Genomic DNA, 19,626 nt, shown 5'->3' on the forward strand with positions numbered 1-19,626 from the left:
AAACAACTGTAAACATCTAGTGTGGGGAAATTACTAAATATATTTTGTAGACAACCCTATAGATTATTTTCTATGAATTAAAATTATAAATACCATGTAGCAAAATATAAAAATGTGTATGATATAGCATTAAGAAAAAAAATTTTGTTTCCATTGTTATAATTATGTCAATTATGAATTCATATGGGATGACTGGACAGGAAAATATAAAGATTAAACATTTGGTGGTGGAATTTGGGGCATTTTTTTTCACTTAAAAAAATATCCTACTGTGCTATCCAGTAAGTAAATATTAAAACAAATACAAAAGAGTCCAAAATCCATTTAGGGTTTTACCAGCTAGCAATTTCTTTTTTATTAAACGGATTTTGTGCACATTGTGAGGCTGGATTGATTATTCCATAGCATTTAAAAGTTATTGTTTACTTTTTTATTTCAGAAATTGAATTATGTTGAGTTAATTTCAGAAATCAAAGTGGAACTCTGAGAGTTGTAAGAGTTTTGCTTTGAGTCCAGCATAGGGAATGTGTGAGGTTACTACTTACATTTCAGCCTAGTTGCCTTCCTTTCCTTCTTGCAGTCCACATACTTCTTATTGGCCAAGATGTGTCTGCCCTTTACCGCTGGAATTCAGAGCTGAATCAATTCTCTTTTGTTCTGGGAGCACCTTCTGCTCATGGTGCAGCTTCTGTTACGGTGAAGTCCCTTAATTCCAGCAAGAATTTAATTGCGCTGGCAGGAGCTACCCACTCACACATGTATGAGTTGGCCTACATCTCCAGGCAGTCTGACTTTATTCCCAGGTAGGTGCCATGTTTTATGCCAGATGTCCTTATGCTTTATGCCACCTAAGTTCTAAATATTTAGTGACTGAAAAAATGTACAAAATATAAGAGATATCGATGAGCCAGAAATTTGGTAATTTTCCTTATTTCTAATATCTGTTCTACCAAGTTGTTCAGTATTATATTAGCATTGTTAATTATAATTTTTATTTGTGAAATCCCTTAATAAATGTAATGAGAGTTTTATAAGCAATCTACTATGTTTATTTCTTAAATTTGTTGTAGTTGATTTATTCTATATATACTTCTTATGTTAGCTCAGGTGAACTGATGTTTGAACCTGGAGATAGAGAAGCTATAATAGCGGTAAATATCCTTGATGATGTAGCTCCAGAGGAAGAAGAATCCTTCAGAGTTCAACTGAAAAATCCCAAAGGAGGCGCAGAGATTGGTATTCGTGGCTATGTAAAAATATCCATTGTGTCTAATGATGATGCCTATGGAATTGTTGCATTTGCTCAGGTAATAGTACTGAAGATTCTTCAGTTAGAAGTCAAAATGATTTCTTCATTGTGTTTATATAGTAGTTGTTATCAGCACTCACTGAGTCAAGCTTTGAGTATGTTAAGCCTTTCTCTGTTCTGTTTCTCTGGCGTCAGCTCCTACTTTGCATTCTAAAGTGAACTCTACTGACACCATCATGTTTACAGTCTTATATACTTGCCCCTCTGAGTTAACTTGACGTGATCTTTTATTGCTCTGATTCTTTTTTTATAGGCTTCAATCTTAGTTGGTCTGGGCCCAGGAGTTTAGCTCTGCTCTTAGCCTCTTTACCAGAGGACAATGACAAAGCAGATCCCGGATACACATTACATACAAATATATTACTTTCCTAGTATTCCTTTGTTTTTTTCATGTGTGATGTCTAAGGTTGTGTGGTTTTCCTTCTTTAGAGAACCCAGCCTAAGACACCATTATTCAAATGTATATAACTGTATGTGCACTGTACACATCCAGATACTTTTTCTTAAGTAAAGAGAACAGTGTAAATCTTCTCAGCTCTATAGCTTCCATGCCCAGACTTTATATTCGTATACAAATAAGCAAAAAAGACACTCATCCTGTTGTATCATGTATTCCTATTTGCAAGGTGTATCCTAATTTCTTAACTAGAGTTATAACTATAATTATCATGCATCTTTCTCTGAAATATTCCGCTAGTACGGAAAACTTGACTCAAGCTGGTTTAAACACTAAGAAGATGTCCATAGAGAAGATGGGCTTCAGGGTAGGTGGTATACTCAGCCATGTCACCGTGGTCCAGGTTCTTTTTACCTCTCCACTTTGCCAACACAAAGCTGATCCTTTATTTGCTTGTTTGAAGGCTCATGTTGTTGTTAGTTCATGTCCGGTTGGTGAGAAAGAAGTTTTTTTATGTGCCTCTCTCTTTAAGTAAGGCAGAAATTTCCCAAAAGCCTGCAGAATATTTCCTTTCATATCTGATTGACCACAGCAGGGCTACTTGTCCATTCATTCATTCATTCTTCTTGCAGCAGATATTTAACAGGCACCTCCTATGTGCCTGATACTATTTCAGGTGCTGAAAATATGGCAGTAATAAAGCAGTAAAAATCTCTACTTTCATGGCCATCAAATTGTAGAGGGGCATAAGAGATAGTAAACAAAGAAATGGGAAGTATATGTACTGTATGTGATGGTGATAAGTGCTAGGGAGAAACCTAAGGAGGAAAGGCAGATGGAGCATGTGAAGGAGGGGTTAGGGGTTGTTGTGTTTGAAAATCTGAAGTAGGATGATCAGGAGGGTCACACTGAGTAAGTGACATGAGGGCAAAGGCCTGGAGGAGATGAGGGAATGAGTTATGTGCCTATCTGGGAGAAGCATAATCAAGGCAGAGGGAACCATTAGCAAGGGCAAAGGCCCTGAGTGACGGCTTGCTTCTCTGAAGCAGCCATTAGGCGAACTGTGGCAGAAGTCAGTGTCATAGAATACAAGGGCCAAAAGGTGAAAGGCTGGCCAATCATCTTGGGCCCCTTAGGCCATAGTATTGAATTTGGCCTCTGAGGGAAATGGGGAGCCTTTGGGGGGGCGTGGTTGAGGTAGAGGGTGGAGCCCTGGTTGGCACAGTGTTAAGAGCTCAGCTGCTGACCAAAAAATCGACAGTTCAAATCCACCAGCCACTTCCTGGAAACCCTATGTGGCAGTTCTACTGTGTCTTACAGGGTTGCTATGAGTCGGAATCAGCTCTACAGCAATGGGCTTGGTTTTGGTTTTCATGAGGTAGGAGAGCAACGTGATCTGACTCACATTTTAACAGGACCACACTGGCCACAGTATTGAGGATAGATGATAAATTGGCATGGACAGAAATAGATCAGTTAGGAGACTATTGAAATAATTCAGCAATAAGTGATAGAGAGACCTGAAGGATGGAGTTGCCATTCGCCATGATATAGACGACAGTAGAAGGAGCAGATTTGGAGGAGAAAATGAGGAGTTTGGGATATGATAATATCCTGAAGCGATAGCTTGCAAGGGTCACAAGATTGTTACCCAGTCTGGCCCATCCCTGGGGCTAAGGGCACATCAGCTTCCCCTTAAGGCAGCGCTGCACAATAGAAATGAAATGCAGGGCATGTGTGTCGTTTTAAATTTTCTAGTAGCAACATTAAAAAAAAAGGCAGAAAGAAAAAGGGTAAATTAAGTTTAATATTATATTTTATTTAACCCAGTGTATCTAAAATATTAGAATTTCAACATATTACTATAAAATTATTCATGAGACATTTTACATTATTTTCTCATACTTTTTTTTTTTTGACTCTGTGTGCATTTTACACTTAAGACTAGCCACATTTCAAGTGCTCAGTGACCACGTGTGGCCCGTGGCTACCATGTAGGAGAGTGTAACTCTAAGACATATGATCTGGGGGAGAGTTATAAAGAAGGAAAGGAAGAAGAGGACCCCTACCCTCACCAGCTATTAATATGAATTGTTTCCACACTGTTTTCGGGTCTCTCCTCACATGTTACCTTACCAGAAAGGCCGTCCCTGATTTACGATCGCAACTCCTCACCATCATTCCGTATCTTCTTATACTGCCTTATTTTTTTGTCGCAGCACTTATTATTGCCTAATTTGTCTATTGTTGGTTTTGTTTATTTTTACTAGAATTTAAAAACTAATAATAATCATTTAAAAAAGCTGGGCAACTCCTTTGTTCACAGCTTTATCCTTGTACCCAGAAGGTGCTTGGCACACAGCTCATGCTTAATATGAACCTGTCATTACACGGGAAACAGAACACTCATGTGGTCTTCTCAGGATCTCATATATGTATGTAGGTCAGAGGTGTACTTCCTGTGGCAAGAACCAACTTGCTTTGCCACTCATTTTCACCTTTTTGCCTTGGAGCCTTGCTACATGTAGAGAGCGCAGTCTATTCCACACCTATTTAAATATGGTAGATTTCTCTCTATGAAGCTTAAGCTTATTCCAGAATTGTTCTAGAAACATAAGTCACTATGGTTTTACCCTTGACAATAGGTAGTATTCTGATTTCCTTCAGTTCGCTGAACAGAATTTCTCAATACTACCCTCTTGTGCCTGGATACCTAGATCCAAGATGAGATTTAGAGTTTCTTGCATTATTTTCTGACTGCCTTAAATCTTTATTTTATTAACCCTCATTACTGGAGGACATGGAGCCAGATAGAGACTTCTCTTTTACAAGACATTTTCTTTTGTGAATAAATTATATGCGTATTTTAAAATCAAGTCATTTTCCGCAGGAATGTATTATTGCCTTGAGCAAGATTTTATTACTATGTAACATCTGTAACAATATGTTAAAATGCTGTGTAAAATATCACTATAGAATAAAATCTCTACTCAAATTAGTGTTCTAAATAGAAGCTTTTCATAAACTTTAAGAAATTAATGGGGGAGCCACTGTTCAGATTACATAGTAAAAAGACAAGAAAAATGTTATTGGGAAGATTAAAAATAAAGGTCTTTGTATTTCATATGCCTGCCCTGTTGCCTGTGAAGAAACCAGAGATGTCATAAGAAGGGATTCTTTGAAGTATTGGTTTTGTGGGAAAGTACATTAAATGACTGGCAAAAAGGTGTTGCAAGTCTTAGGGGAGGATTGTTATGGTCACACAGAGTGGAAATCAGATTGGGATGAGAGAAAGAGAGTAGAAAGCATAGGTGAGAACAAGAAGAAAGTGAGAAATCCTAACAGAGGGGAAAGGAACATTTCTGAAAAGAATAACAGTCTTAAAGACCGTAAGCTGAGAATGAACCACCATCAATGGAAGCTGGATAGTTAGTAGAAACATGTTAGAGGATATGAATTTAAGGATAAGAGACATTTGCAAATGACCAGAAAGGGCTGTCAGAGTCTCATAAGATTGTTACATTTGAATGCGACCTTGGCCTTATTCCAAATCGGAAACAAAGGCCCAGAGGGATTGCCAGAGGTTACACAGGGGAAGAACCTAATTCTCCTAGCTCCCAAGGAAACTCTTCTTTCATTTTGAAGAAAATATGAGAAGTATAAAAAAAATAGGGAAGTATAAAGACAAAAATAAAAATAATCTTGTAAATATTAACATTTTCATTTATTTTAACTTAGTCTTTTGCATCTTCAGACCTGCACATTTTAAAACAAAATCATGGTCAATCCACATTACTTTTTTTTAACTGTTGTTTTTCACTTAACAGTATATCGTGTGGCTTAGTATTTTAAAGATTTTGAATGCTTAATAATATTAAATAAAGAAAACCATACCCAGGTAATTTCAAATAACCTTTGTGGCTTTTTGTGTATTTTTTAGAATTCATTATATAAGCAAGTAGAAGAAATGGAGCGAGATAGCCTAGTAACCTTGAATGTTGAGCGCATAAAAGGAACATATGGTCATATAACCGTAGCATGGGAAGCTGATGGAAGTATTAGTGATATATTTCCTACCTCAGGCATGGTATGTAATATATACAAGTATGAGAGAGTCACTTTTAAATCGTGGTTACTGTTGGTGCATGGGACCAAACCCTGCCTTATGGATGAATTGTTTGTGTTTGATCGTGTCAACACTGGATTCGTACTATGACTCTAATCACCATAGAAAGGGATATAACTTAATGTTAGTTTTGTTGTTGTGGTTATTGTTCTTTTATATATAATACCAAAATTATCCATATTAATAGTTAACCTTTTTGAGGTTCAATACATTGGTTGACCAAATTTTAGTTGTATTATATGGTCAGAAAAGATAAAAGCAATCAAATTGAGGATGGAAATGTGGTGATCAAGATTTAGGTAAAATGGGAGAAGAAATAGTGATGAAGTCTGTAGATAGCTAGATTTTTGAAAAACTAGATTGGGCTAAGGAGTGATGAAAGTTGAATTTACTATAAATAGACTTTTTGATGGAAAGTTGTGGGCAGAAGGTTTATAGAGAAGATACACCTGTAAGGCACTGAGGAAGATGGGACTGTGCAGAGGCTGAGACTGATCCCCAGGTGATTGATTGCAACTAAGGTCAATCCTATGGGGGAGATCTGGAGCCGAGGTAATTCTTTGGAATTGTTCCCAGATAGGGAAAGTGGATGAGCCTCTGCATTCCTGTATTGGTCACCCTTGACCTCAGGCCACCCTCTGAGTGGGTGAGACAGTTCGTTGCAACTGAAGGCAATACCCAATGAGGAACACTGATGCTGTTATTACCAGCAGTTGGGGAATGAAGGCATCAGCCTGATAAGGGATCTGGGCAGAGAAGCACAGTATCCTCTACAGAAGGACAGTATAAAATTGGGGTCCAGGCTCAAAAATAGAATCAGAATAGATCAAAGAAATAGATGACCTGCAAAGAGGAAGGTTCAGGGAGCCTTTAGCAGCTGGTTGGGAGATTGGTTGCCTCCTTGGCTTGCCTTGAGTTTCATAGATTAATCCCTGCATCTTGGCCAAATGCTTCCCCAAAGAGTTCTTACAAAGGACCTCTCATGGAATTGCCTCAGATACAAACAGGTGTATATTATGATGCATCATTTCCAGCTTCCTGTATCATTTGAAAGATGATTAGAGTTTCTGTGTATTAAGAATGTTATAGCAATATTACTGCACTGAATATTTATATTACGGCAAGTTGCCAAAAATATAAGTAGTATTTGTTAGGTCCTGTATGTTCTGAATAATATTTTTTCCCAATTAAAATTTCTTATATAAACATGATTAAAATCGTTCCTAATTTAAATGCATATTATCATAAGTGTCAGTTATGTTTTTGAAGAATTATTTTATTCAGGAGCCAGTAAAATTTTTCTGTAAAAAGCAAGATAGTAAATATTTTAGATTTTGTGGGACATACAGTCTCTGTCACAACTATTTAACTACTTTTATACTAGAGCACAGACAATATGTAATGGAATGAGCTTGGCTGCGTTCCAATACAACATCACTTACACAAAAAGGCAGCTGGTTGGACTTGGCCAGCTGGCTGTAGTTTGCTGACCCCTGATTCTATTAATACATCTTTTGAGTTTAGATCCTCAAGTGCTTTCTCTAGATGGAGGGATGAGTGTTAGACAGGGGTATAGGTGTGCAATTGGACAATTGTAAATAGTCTGTAGCCATATTACTGGAGAATAGGATATGAGGTGGGGAACAGTGGGAATTGGCATTCAAGAAACAAGAAGAAGCCCTATCCAGAAAATCTGGATTTGACTCTTTATACATGGGAGAGACATCAAAAGATTTTACACAGGAGAAAAGAGAGGCTCTGATTTGTATCTCTTACCTTTCTCTCTCTACCTCTGTTTTGGTTGATTCAATGTTAAATGGGACATCTATTCAAAATTTGGCCAAAGGAAATAGCAATTCTCGCAAAATTTGTATAGAGAGAAATGTTTAAACTAGTGGACCACCGTATTTAATTTTTATAGCTTTTTATATATGGTGGAGCCCTGGTGGTGAAGTGGTTAAGAGCTTGGCTGCTGACCAAAAAGGTTGGCAGTTTGAATCTACCAGCCACTCCTTGGAAACCCTACGGGGCAGTTCAGCTCTTTCCCGTAGGGTCGCTATGAGTTTGGATTGACTTGACGGCAACGGGTTTGGTGTTTTTGTTTGTTTTACATACAGTATCTGGGACTTAGATTCCGAGAGAGAGACTATATACTCTATATTATAATGGAATGTAGGCTGTAGGATATGACAATTTTACTACATGTTCAACCAGCTTAAATTTTAGAAGTGGTTTACTTTATATTTTTCCTGATAACCTTCTACTTTTTTATGTTAAAAAAAACTTATTTATTTGTAGAATCATATTTTGCTTCTTGAATACCTTGTTATGTAAGTTGTGGTCAGTATTAAACAAAATCAAACTTTTTGATATTCTTACTATACAATGATAATTACAAAATGAATCTTCTTTCTTTAAAATTGTAGATTTCATTTTCCGAAGGCCAGGCACTGTCTACAATCACTCTGACTATTCTGGCTGATGATGTACCTGAGTTATCCAGGGTTGTGACCGTAAGACTCATCAGTATCACCACAGATGGGGTTGAGGACCTATCAAAAGGTGCTACTATTGATCAGAAAAGGAACAAGTCTGTGATAACTACTCTACCCAATGACTCACCCTATGGCTTGGTGGGCTGGCATGCCGAGTCTGTCTTTGTTAGAGTAGCAGAGCCAAAAGGTAAATCTTGTTAAATATTTTTCAGATTCGAATACAAAATTTTACTGAGTAATCTAATTTTAATATTTACAAAGAATGTAAATTTCTCTTTTCATATGACTTTCTCAGTTTGACAGGTCATACCCAATTCTTTTCACTTCTTGTTATCTTTATTAAATTTTGCATCTATGTAATCCTTTAGCAATAATGCTATAGGAAATACTTTTACTCTTTTAAGATACAACCATCATAACTGAAATATTAGTATTTTAGTAAATCATGGCTGTTTGTTATTCTGTTTCTTTTTCATCCTTTTTTATTTATCTGTTCTCTTTCCTCACTCGTATTTCCCCTCTATAATAGGTTTTCAGTAATTACAGGGAATCATGGGCCTGACAGTGAAATGCACATGATACGTAAGGCACTAATTGTTTAACCCAAAGCAGTAATTAGATTTTTTTTTTTTCCTGTGAAATATATGGTGGTCAGTTCCTACATCCTTTGAGTTTAGTGCTGAAATCTTCCCCTAAATAACCGTTCATATAAACTATAGGATGAAGAGATTATTGTAGATAAAAGTCATTTCACTTATGTATGTATATGGTGGAAAATACTATGTGAAGATTCTGAAATTTACGGTTAATACCATGGACATCCTGCTTTCAAGAAACTTTTATTTAAATAATCAATGGGGAAAAAATGACATGTCGTTAGGTATCTTTGCCTTTATATCCATTTATATGGGAATAGAAGCAACGGATTTACAGTAAGATAATGCATTCATTAACTCATTCAGCAAACATTTTGAAACCACCTAGTAAGAGCCAGGAATTGAGTTGTGCGCTCTGGAAACAAAGATATAATCTTTGGTCATCAGGAACTGCCAGACCAGTGGGAGAGATTAATAGGCACATATTGTTTTTCATCTTTTGTGACAAGTGAAATTAAAAAAAAAAATCTATGAAATGAAATAAAAACTAAGGGCTATGAAATACTTTGAGACTTGTGGTAGGTGCCTTACTAGAAGAACACAAGCTCTCTTATTCTAATGATTAGTCATTAAATGATGATTGTCATTTTGAAGGCTCTTCTGAGCACTTGTAATCAGCAAGTAGGCTGAACGTGCATATAGGCACTTTCTTAATATTTCCTGAAATTTCTGTTAATGTGTGGGACGTGTGCAGCATAGAAAAGTGCATTAGAGAGCCAGAAATTAAGGGATAGAGCTGGGATATAATGCTAGGAGTTGAAGATGATTCTCAGCACAAATGTGGGGACAATGGAGACAGGAACGAAACATTCCTTGAGAGTATAAATTGTATTTGTCCTATCTCTTTTTCCTTAACTATCTTAAAGGAATAATGTAGAATATCCCACCATAAATGCTTTGTAGAGCATTGGCAGCAAGTGAAAAAGCTTATTTACTTGAAGCATGTTTATCTTACAGAGAACATCACTCTTCTTCAGTTACTAATTGTTCGAGATAAAGGATTATTTGGGGATATTGCCATTCACTTGATAGCTAAACCGAATTTCTTACTGCACATCAATAATCAAGCTACTGAAAATGAAGATTATGTGCTCCAAGAAACAATAATGATAATGAAAGAAAACATGACAGAAACTCATGCCAAAGTTGCTATTTTGTCGGTGAGTCTAGACTGCAATGAATATGATGTGAAATAGAGTTAAATACACTTAAGGTAATAATCTTTAAAAGGGATGCTTTTACACATAAAAATGTGAGCCCTTTAATATTTACACTCAGAGAATTAAATATTTAATAACTGGCTGGAAAAAATGACCAGTGTGTCAGTTATTTATATTTATTTTTTGAGACTGTTAGATTGTGTAAATGAACTTTGGTTGAATCCACTATTATGTGGGTTGATTAATTGTTTCAAACCAATGTCTTCTGAATATTAAACGTCCCAACTCAGTCTGGTCATTCTCATTGCCAGTTTGATCGGGCAGGATTTTAATTTCATGATATGGTTAATTGAATCAAGATTCACATGGCTTACATCTGGTTTTAACTTCTTAATTTAGAAAAAAAGTCCCATGTGCACACACACAGAGAGAAAGGAAAAGAGAGAGGAAGGGAATATTAATGAATGAATGAAAGAATACATCAGTAATGGTGTACAAGAAACTGAAAGTGGCAATAATGGTAGGTACTAGACAGGACAAGCAAAGAAAAACATGAGAGATGGGGTGAAAAGAGACTTTTTTCCTTTTCTCTGTGTATTCCTTTTGATTTTTGAAAATTTTTATTACCTACTCAAAATAAGTGAAACATTTTTAAGAGTCACTAAAATATAGGTTTTTACATCGGGAGTTTGTCTTAGGATGGTTTCTCTATAGGAGGAAAACCAGTGAAGTATATATATAAATATAAATAGAGATTTATTTCAAGGAAATGATTCACACATTTGTGTAGGCTGGCAAGTCTCAAATCCATGGTTTAGGAATCAGGCTGGAGGCTTCTTCTGGCTCACGTGGTTACAGGACCTGATGAACCCAAAATTGGCAGGTCAGGTGGCAGGTTGCTGTCACATGGGGTTATGGGAGCTGATGAATCCCAAGATGTACATGTCCGGTGGCAGTCTGCTGGCTCACACCCAAAGAACTGAGGTCAGAGGATAATGAGTTGGAAGCAGGATTAAGAGAAAGCAAGCTTTGCCAAAACATTCGTATATATTGGATGCAGACCACACCCGCAAGGAAACTCTTCATTCAACTGATTGGGTCAGATCACAAAATGGAGGATGATTACATGATATCTGTCAAACCACTGAGAAGCATGGCCTAGCCAAAAAAAAAAAGTTTACAAATAACCTTAACCATCACGAGCTTTCACTTAAAAAATATATGTTGTTGTTAGGGGATGACTGGTTGGCTCCAACTCATAGCAACCCTATACACAACAGAACAAAACACTGCCTGGTCCTGCACAATCGTCACAATCATTGCTATGTTTGAACCCATTGTTGTAGCCACTGTGTCAGTCCATCTCATGGAGGATGTTCCTCGTTTTCACTGACCCTCTGCTTTACAAAGCATGATGTTCTTCTCCAGGAACTGATCCATCCTGATAACATGTCCAAAACACGTGAGACAAAATCTCGCCATATTCTCTTCTAAGGAGCATTCTGGCTGTACTTCTTCCAAGACGGATTGTTACTTCTTCTGGCAGCCCATTGCATGTTCGATATTTTTCACCAACAACCATAATTCAAATGCATCAACTCTTCTTTGTCTTCCTTATTCGTTGTCCAGCTTTCATATGCTTATGAAGTGATTGAAAATACTATGGCTTGGGTTAGGCACACCTTAGTCCTCAAAGTGACACCTTAGTCCTCAAGGTGACATCTTTAACACTTTAAAGAGGTCTTTTGCAGCAGATTTGCCCAATGCAGTATGTCCTTTGATTTCTTGTCTACTGCTTCCGTGGGTGTTGATTGTGGATCCAAGTAAAAGGAAATTCTTGACAATTTCCATAATTTCTCTGTTTATCATGATGTTGCTTATTGGTCCAGTTGTGAGAATTTTTATGTTCTTTATGTTAAGGTGTGACCCATACTGAAGGCTGTAGTCTTTGATCTGTGTCAGTAAGTGTTTCAAGTCCTCTTCACTTTCAGCAAGCAGAGTTGTGTTATCTGCATATCACAGGTTATTAATGAGCCTTCTTCCAATCCGATGCTGCCTCCTCCTTCATGTAGTCCATCTTCTTGGATTATTTGCTCAGCATACAGATTGAATAAGTATGGTGAAACATAAAACTCTGAAGCACGCCTTTCCTAATTCCATGCAGTATCCCCTTGTTCTGTTTGAGCAACTGCCTCTTGGCCTATGTATAGGCCAATTAAGTGTTCTGGAATTTCCATTCTTCACAATCTTATACGTAATTTGTTATGATCCACATAGTCGAATACCTTTGTGCAGTCAACAAAACACAGGTAAATAAATGTCCTTCTGGTATTCTCTGCTTTCAGCCAGGATCCATCTGACATCAGCAATGATATCCCTTGTTCCGTGTCCTCTTCTGAATCCAGTTTGAATTTCTGAAAGTTCCCTGTTGATGTGCTGCTGCAACCATTTTTGAACTTTCTTCAGCATAATATTACTCTCTGTGATATTAATTATATTGTTTGATAAGTTCCACATTCACCTTTCTTTGAATAGGCACAAATATGGATCTCTTCCAGTCAGTTGGCCAGGTAGCTGTCTTCTGAATTTCTTGGCAGAGATGAGTGAGTACTTCCAGTGTTGCATCCATTTCTTGAAACATCTCAAGTAACATTCTGTCAATTCCTGGAGCCTTGTTTTTCACCAATGCCTCAGTGCAGCTTGGACTTCTTCCTTCAGTACCATCCGTTCTGGATCATATGCTACATCCCAAAATGGTTGAAATCGACCAGTTCTTTTTGGTACATTGACTGGGTGTTCCACCTTGTTTTGATGCTTCCTGTGTCATTCAAATTTTTGCCCATAGAATCCTTCACTATTGCAACTCAAGCTTGAATTTTTTCTTCAGTTCTTTCAGCTTGAGAAATGCCAAGCATGTTCTTCCCTTTGGTTTTCTAACTCCAGGTCTTTGAACATTTCATTATAATACTTTATTTTGTCTTCTTGAGATTCCTTCAGAAATCTTCTGTTTAACTCTTTTGATTCCCTTTCCTTTAGCTACTCTGTGTTCAAGAGCAAGTTTCAGAGCCTTTTCTGACATCGATTGTGTTCTTTTTTTTTTTGTATTCTGTCTTTTTAATGACTTTTTTGCATAGTATCCTTGATGTCATCCTACAACTTGTTTGGTCTTCAGTCATTAGTGTTCAATGCATCAAATCTATTCTTGAGATTGTCTCTAAATTCAGGTGGTATATATTCAGTGTCATACTTTGGCTCTGTGGACCTATAGCATTTACCAATTTGACCTAAATTTCTTTGGGATATTATATGAGCAAAAAATAATTCAATAGGATATGATCCAAATTTAGGAGTATGTTTTAAAAATGTTTTACTTGCTAATGAGTATCAGGGTTCCATTGATACATCACAGTAAGCTTGAATATCACAAAAGATCCTGAAGTTGGCAGTAGGAGTGTGTTAAAATCTAAAAAAAGAATTTTTTGATATGGTTTCAGAGCTTCCCATTCTTGTGGACAGTCAGGTATTCCTTACCAAAGGATACCAGGTTTCTGATGCAAATTGTTGTCGTTAGGTGCCATTGAGTCAGTTCTGAGTCATAGTGACCCTGTGTACAACAGAACGAAACTGCCTGGTCCTGCGCCATCCTCATAGTTGTTGTTATGCTTGAGCCCATTGTTGCAGCCACTGTGTCAATCCATCTCGTTGAGGATCTTTCTCTACTTTACGAAGTGTGATATCCTTCTCCAGGGACTGGTCCCTCCTGATAACATGTCCAAATTACGTGAGACATAGTCTCTCCATCCTTGTTTCTAAGGAGCATTCAGGTTGTACTTCTTCCAAGACAGATTTGTTTGTTCTTTTGGCAGTCCCTGGTATATTCAGTATTCTTCACCAACCCAACAATTCAAAGGCATCAATTCTTCTTTGGTCTTCCTTATTCTTTGTCCAGCTTTTGCATGCATATGAGGCAATTGAAAACACTATGGCTTGGGTCAGGCAGACCTTAGTCTTCAAGGTGATGTCTTTGCTTTTCAACACTTAAAGAGGTCTTTTGCAGCAGATTTGCCCAATGAATCGCATCTTTTGTTTTCTTGACTGCTGCTTCCATGGCTGTTGATTTGACAACTTGACAGCTTCAGTCTTTTTCTCCATTCATCATGATGTTGCTTATTGGTCCAGTTGTGAGGATTTTTGTTTTATGTTGAGGTGTAATCCATACTGAAGATTGTGGTCTTTGGTCATCGTCAGTAAGTGATGAAAATTGCATATCTTTAAAAAAATAAAACACCATCTCCCTCCCCCACACCACAGGATGATGCTCCAGAGTTGGAGGAAGGATTTATTGTCAATATCACCAACGTGCACCTGGTAAACTCCGACTTCTCTGCAGGACAGCCAATTGTACGCAGACCTGGGATGGAAATAGCTGAGATAACAATCGAAGAAAATGATGATCCCAGAGGAATTTTTAAGTTTCATGTTACCAGAGTGAGAGAAACTTTCATATATTTATAGCAATATACAAGTTTGTCCCTGCTAATTTGTCCAGTGTTTTATAATATTATATTACCTGCAAAAGAGTCAGCTCTGCTTGTGGATATTTTAAATAGAAGAGCAACCAAATTTGTCTTACAGACTAATTCTTAGTTCTCTTTGAACGAGACCAAGTGATCAAGCAAGTTATTTTCATTAAATTCTAAGAGTTCCAAGAACAATTATTCCTATTTATATCCAACTATAATTTCTCCTTGAAGGGTGACGTATAAGCAATATAAATGAAAATGATAAATTTATAAAGTGATGACTTATAAGAGTTTCTACTTTTGTCTTGCCTTTCAACTTATACTCCTTACTTAAAGGATGCTGGTGGCGTTATTATTGCCTATGAGGTGCCTCCACCTTTGAATGTTCTTCAAATACCTGTGGTCCGGCTGGCTGGAAGCTTTGGGGCAATAAATGTTTATTGGAAAGCAACACTGGACAGTGCTGACCTGGAAGACTTTAAACCAGCTCAAGGGATTCTTGAATTTTCAAATGGACAAGTATGCTATTCATGGAAACATAAGCATTTTATGGTTATATTCAAATGTTTTATAGGCATTCACCAATGAATGTGTGTCAGTGATTGCTAAACGTATTGCAAATACATAAAAAAAATACATATAATTCGTAAATACATAAATGTTCTATGCCAAGCCAAACAGAAATGTTATTAGTTATGGAAAAGTCATTAATGAACATAGGAAGAGAACATTAAAAAAAGATAATCTCACCCTTTTCTCACTCCCCCACCTGATTCTATTTAAAACTGAAGTTATAAAAGCAATAATAGTTAACTTCAAAGGGCTTAAGAATGTATAATAGCTACCTGACGAGCTAGACTACTCTTATGAATCTTAGGATCTTTTATCCTATTTATTTCTTAATGCTTAAAAGGATTTATTTGAAAGCATTTATTTATTTAGAATTTGCAGTAGAAATGTGAACTTTAAAATCCAAACCTTTTTCTAAAATTTCAAAACAAACTAAAATAATAGGAAAGGAACAAAATATTCTTAAGGAATTTTATATAATTAAAACTAGAAAAAACATTAAAACAGTATTTTATTCTTAGGCTAACCAATCTTAAAAATTGCAGAATATTCCCCAAGAATTATAGGTTTTTCAAACTGAGCATTTTATAATATACAAGAATAAGATGTTTTTATAATTTTCTTATAATCATCAAGTGGAAAAAGCATATGAACATCCATGAAAATATGTTAGTAACTTGAAATAGCACTATCTGTCTACACTTAGCCTGATTTTACCTAGACATATTTGCATAATATTGTTCAATTTATCAGTTAACTAGGGGGGCAGTAAAGTGAAGCTAAGAAATGAGCATACACATCTCAGTTTTCTTACACATTAAGGCCAATTATGGTTAAGTTTTTTTAAATCATGAGTGTTTCAATAAATTAAGAGCTTTGAAACATTTCCTATTAAAAGGAGGGGAAATGCAAGTAAATGAGATTTTTATATTGAAAACAGAAACAAATAAATTGATTTTTTATTGAAGTAGTCTTCCAAGGAGGAGCCCTGGCGTTGCCATAGTTAAAGCGCTTGATGGCTAACCAAAAGGTCAGTGGTTCAAACCCAGCAGCTGGTCCCCCATAGAAAGACATGGCAGTCTGCTCTGTAAAGATTTACCAAAACCAAAAATCTGACAGTCTACTGTGGAGTCAATTCTGACTCGTTGTGACTCTACAAGAAGCAAACTACCACATCTTTCCCACGCAGAACATCTGGTGGGTTAGAACTGCCAACCTTTTCTTTAGCAGCCAAATACCTTAACCACTGTACTACCAGGACTCCGCCATAAAAATTTACAACCTTGGAAGCCTCATGGAGTGGTTCTACTCTGTCCCATAGGGTCACTGTGAGTCAGAATCAACTACACAGCAGTGTGTTTGGTTAGCCTTCCAACTCTAGTTGTATTATCAACACTTTACTCTAGATATGAAATTGATGTCCCATCATTTAGTAGTGTCCTTAGGGTCATATTCATTCTTAAGACTCGCATCCTGTAGGGAACGTATTCTGTATTCTACAGTACAGATGTGATTTTGCAGACATTTTAATAAGCTTTCTGCTTTTCCAAGTGTGACATCCAGATTTCTTGATTTTGCCTATTGTTAAACTAAAAATTTTGGGTGGATTTAGATAGGAAAACTTAATTATCTGGTCAGTGTTTATGTCAGTAGTGGAATTTCCCTCTGGGATACAAAAAAATAAAATTAAATATGGATTACAAAAGGAATATTTTGTGACTACTAAGTGAACATCCCAGCTCAGGTGCAAGGCCAAGAAGGCAGGATGGAACAGGAAAACTGGCAATGGGGAACCTAAGGTTGAGAAAGGGAGAGTGTTGACATGTCATGGGGTTGGCAACCAATGTCACAAAACAATATGTATATTAATTGTTTAGTGATAAGTCAGTTTGCTCTGTAAACCTTCATGTAAGGTACAATTTAAAGAAAAAAGAGTATATTTATGACTAATAAGGAAACGGGCTCAAACATAACAACGATTGTGAGCATGGCACAGGACCCGGCAGTGTTTTGATTTGTGGTATACAGGGTCACTATGAGTTGAAACTAACTCGACGGCACCTAACAATAATGACAACAGTGAAATCTCAAGCTGGACTACGTTTTATTTACTTAAAAGCTATAAGGTTTTTTAACGTAGACCCAGACAGATTAACTAAATCCTGATCATAATTATCTAAAACCACAAATAGGGGTTTTCTTCCATCCTTTCTTTACCCTACATTACAAGAACAGTATTTGAATGTGGTAAGATTTTTTTCAATTGTTAAAGGAAATGATTGTTTTTATGGTACCATTTTACATCATGTGACATCAATGCCAAGCGTGCTAAGATTTACGTGTGCAGTTAAGAGTACTACATGGCATTAAACAAAAGTTATTCATGAAGAAGGCTTTATAATTTTTTGTATTTGTAATTAACACTATTTTATTATGTAAGTAATTTCCTTTCTCTTGAAAATAATAGGTTTTGTAAATTTCTGACTTTTAATTATAGAAATATGTGACTTTTCATTTTATTCTTAGTGCATCATATAAAAAATCTGCTTTTTTCTTTTGTAAGATGTTTCTAAGTTTCAATTAAAAAATTAAACTACATATGACCAAGAAAAGTTGTTTTACAGTTATTTACATCCTTTTTCCTTCCTTTTGTCTTTTCTTTTGTAGGTTACTGCCACGATAGAAATCACCGTCATCGATGATGCTGAATTTGAACTCATAGAGATGTTCAATATTTCCTTAATCGGGGTAGCTGGAGGTGGCAGACTTGGTGATGATATTGTGGTAACTGTCGTTATTCCACAAAATGATTCTCCATTTGGAGTATTTGGATTTGAAGAAAAGAGTGTGAGTTAAATGTATCAGAGAGTGCCTTTAGTAGGCTATCTTTTTTTCCTGTAATTTTTGTATGAAGGTGTATTTAACTTTTGTTTTGAAATTGTTCATTACCCTGATTTATGATTCTCTTCTCAGGTGACTTTTCAGTTGGCTAGTGAATTAGTTCCCATAAAGATTTCAGCCTAGAAAACCCTTTGGGGCAGCTCTACTCTGTTCTGTAGGGTCACTATGATTCAAAATCCACTTGATGGCACAGAACAACAACAGTGATTTAGGAACTGATTTTAATCCTTCTTTAACCTATGCAAATGGTCTGATAATAATGACAGCTCTTAAACAGAGAACAGATTTCTGTTTGGTGTAGTGGACCAAGATATAAAAGAAACAATATTTTTTGCCCATGTCTTCTATTCTCAGAGGAACCCTGGTGGCAGGTGGTTATAGTGCTTAGCTGCTAATTGAAAGGTTGGCAGTTCGAACCCACCACTTGCTCATGAGGAGGAAGGTGTGGCATGGCGCTTCTTTAAAGATTACAGCCTTGGAAACCATGTGGGGCAGTTCTATTCTGTCCTGTTGGGTTGCTGTGAATAGGAATCAACTTATTGGCAGTGAGTTTGGCTTTTGTTTTTTTGTGTGTTTCATTTATTCTCTCCCTGCCCCACTACCAGACCACCATTCTGATCCCAAAGCAGGATTCTGTCATGGTCTGGGTGTTACACCCAGGATAGGTTTGTTTAGCTGGTGAGGGATTTATACTACTCACCCTTCTTCTACTCTACTGTGGCTTTTAATGAACAAAACACAAGTCACCCCAGCTCATGTGTTTCTCTATATTTTTTCTCTGTCCTCCTTCTTACTTCTCATTGGCTTTTTGCTCTGAGGACCTGGAAGAGGGAGCCCAATAACTATTGGTTCAACTCCTGAGAAAAAAAAAAAGTTTAATCAATCACGGGAATTAAATATTTTCAAAGCCAGTTTTGGTAACTAGTCTAAATTATCTCTATATCATCAATATAAAACAAAGCACTATAAACAGTATTATAGTTAGTATTACATGATGCTTTTGTTATAATTATTATCAATTTACCTTTTAATAGAAATTCCAAGATGAAATAATCATAAAAATATTCAGATCATTTCTCATATACTCAGCAGCTTTTGTGGCTCCATATATCACTGTTCACTTTATTTAATGACTTATATAGGTAATTGGAAGTTCACCATTTTTATTAATTAACACATTGTGCTAATGTCCATTATCATTATCATTACTGTCCTTGTCCTTGTGGTTGTAAAGCTGGAGCTACAGCTTGTTGTCAGGTCTGCACCCTGCTCAGATGCAGGGACAGATTGTCCAATAAGCAATGTAAGCACGGCTCAATAGGTGTAAGTTGTTGGTAGTACCTGGTTGGTGGTAGTACCTCGTGATGCAGTAGTTGGTAGTTATTGGTAGTACCTGATGATGCAGTGGTTAAGAGCTCAGCTGTGACCCTAAAGGTCAGCAGTTTGAATCTACCAGCTGCTCCTTAGAGACCCCATGGGACAGTTCTCT

General features: G+C 36.6%; 1 protein-coding gene across 1 annotated transcript in view; it reads left to right on the forward strand.

Annotated features, from left to right (window-relative positions):
* ADGRV1 (adhesion G protein-coupled receptor V1) overlaps window positions 1-19,626 on the forward strand; it is a 614,420-nt gene that overhangs the window by 157,329 nt on the left and 437,465 nt on the right. Inside the window, exons 50-57 of the mRNA XM_003404981.4 lie at window positions 581-803; window positions 1,103-1,307; window positions 5,647-5,793; window positions 8,259-8,514; window positions 9,941-10,143; window positions 14,455-14,631; window positions 15,003-15,185; window positions 17,904-18,083. Of these exons, the coding sequence (XP_003405029.2) occupies window positions 581-803; window positions 1,103-1,307; window positions 5,647-5,793; window positions 8,259-8,514; window positions 9,941-10,143; window positions 14,455-14,631; window positions 15,003-15,185; window positions 17,904-18,083 (1,574 nt within the window). The remainder of the gene's footprint in view (window positions 1-580; window positions 804-1,102; window positions 1,308-5,646; window positions 5,794-8,258; window positions 8,515-9,940; window positions 10,144-14,454; window positions 14,632-15,002; window positions 15,186-17,903; window positions 18,084-19,626) is intronic.

The sequence above is a fragment of the Loxodonta africana genome, chromosome 2 (assembly GCF_030014295.1).
Source record: "Loxodonta africana isolate mLoxAfr1 chromosome 2, mLoxAfr1.hap2, whole genome shotgun sequence".
NCBI classification, from domain to species: domain Eukaryota; kingdom Metazoa; phylum Chordata; class Mammalia; order Proboscidea; family Elephantidae; genus Loxodonta; species Loxodonta africana.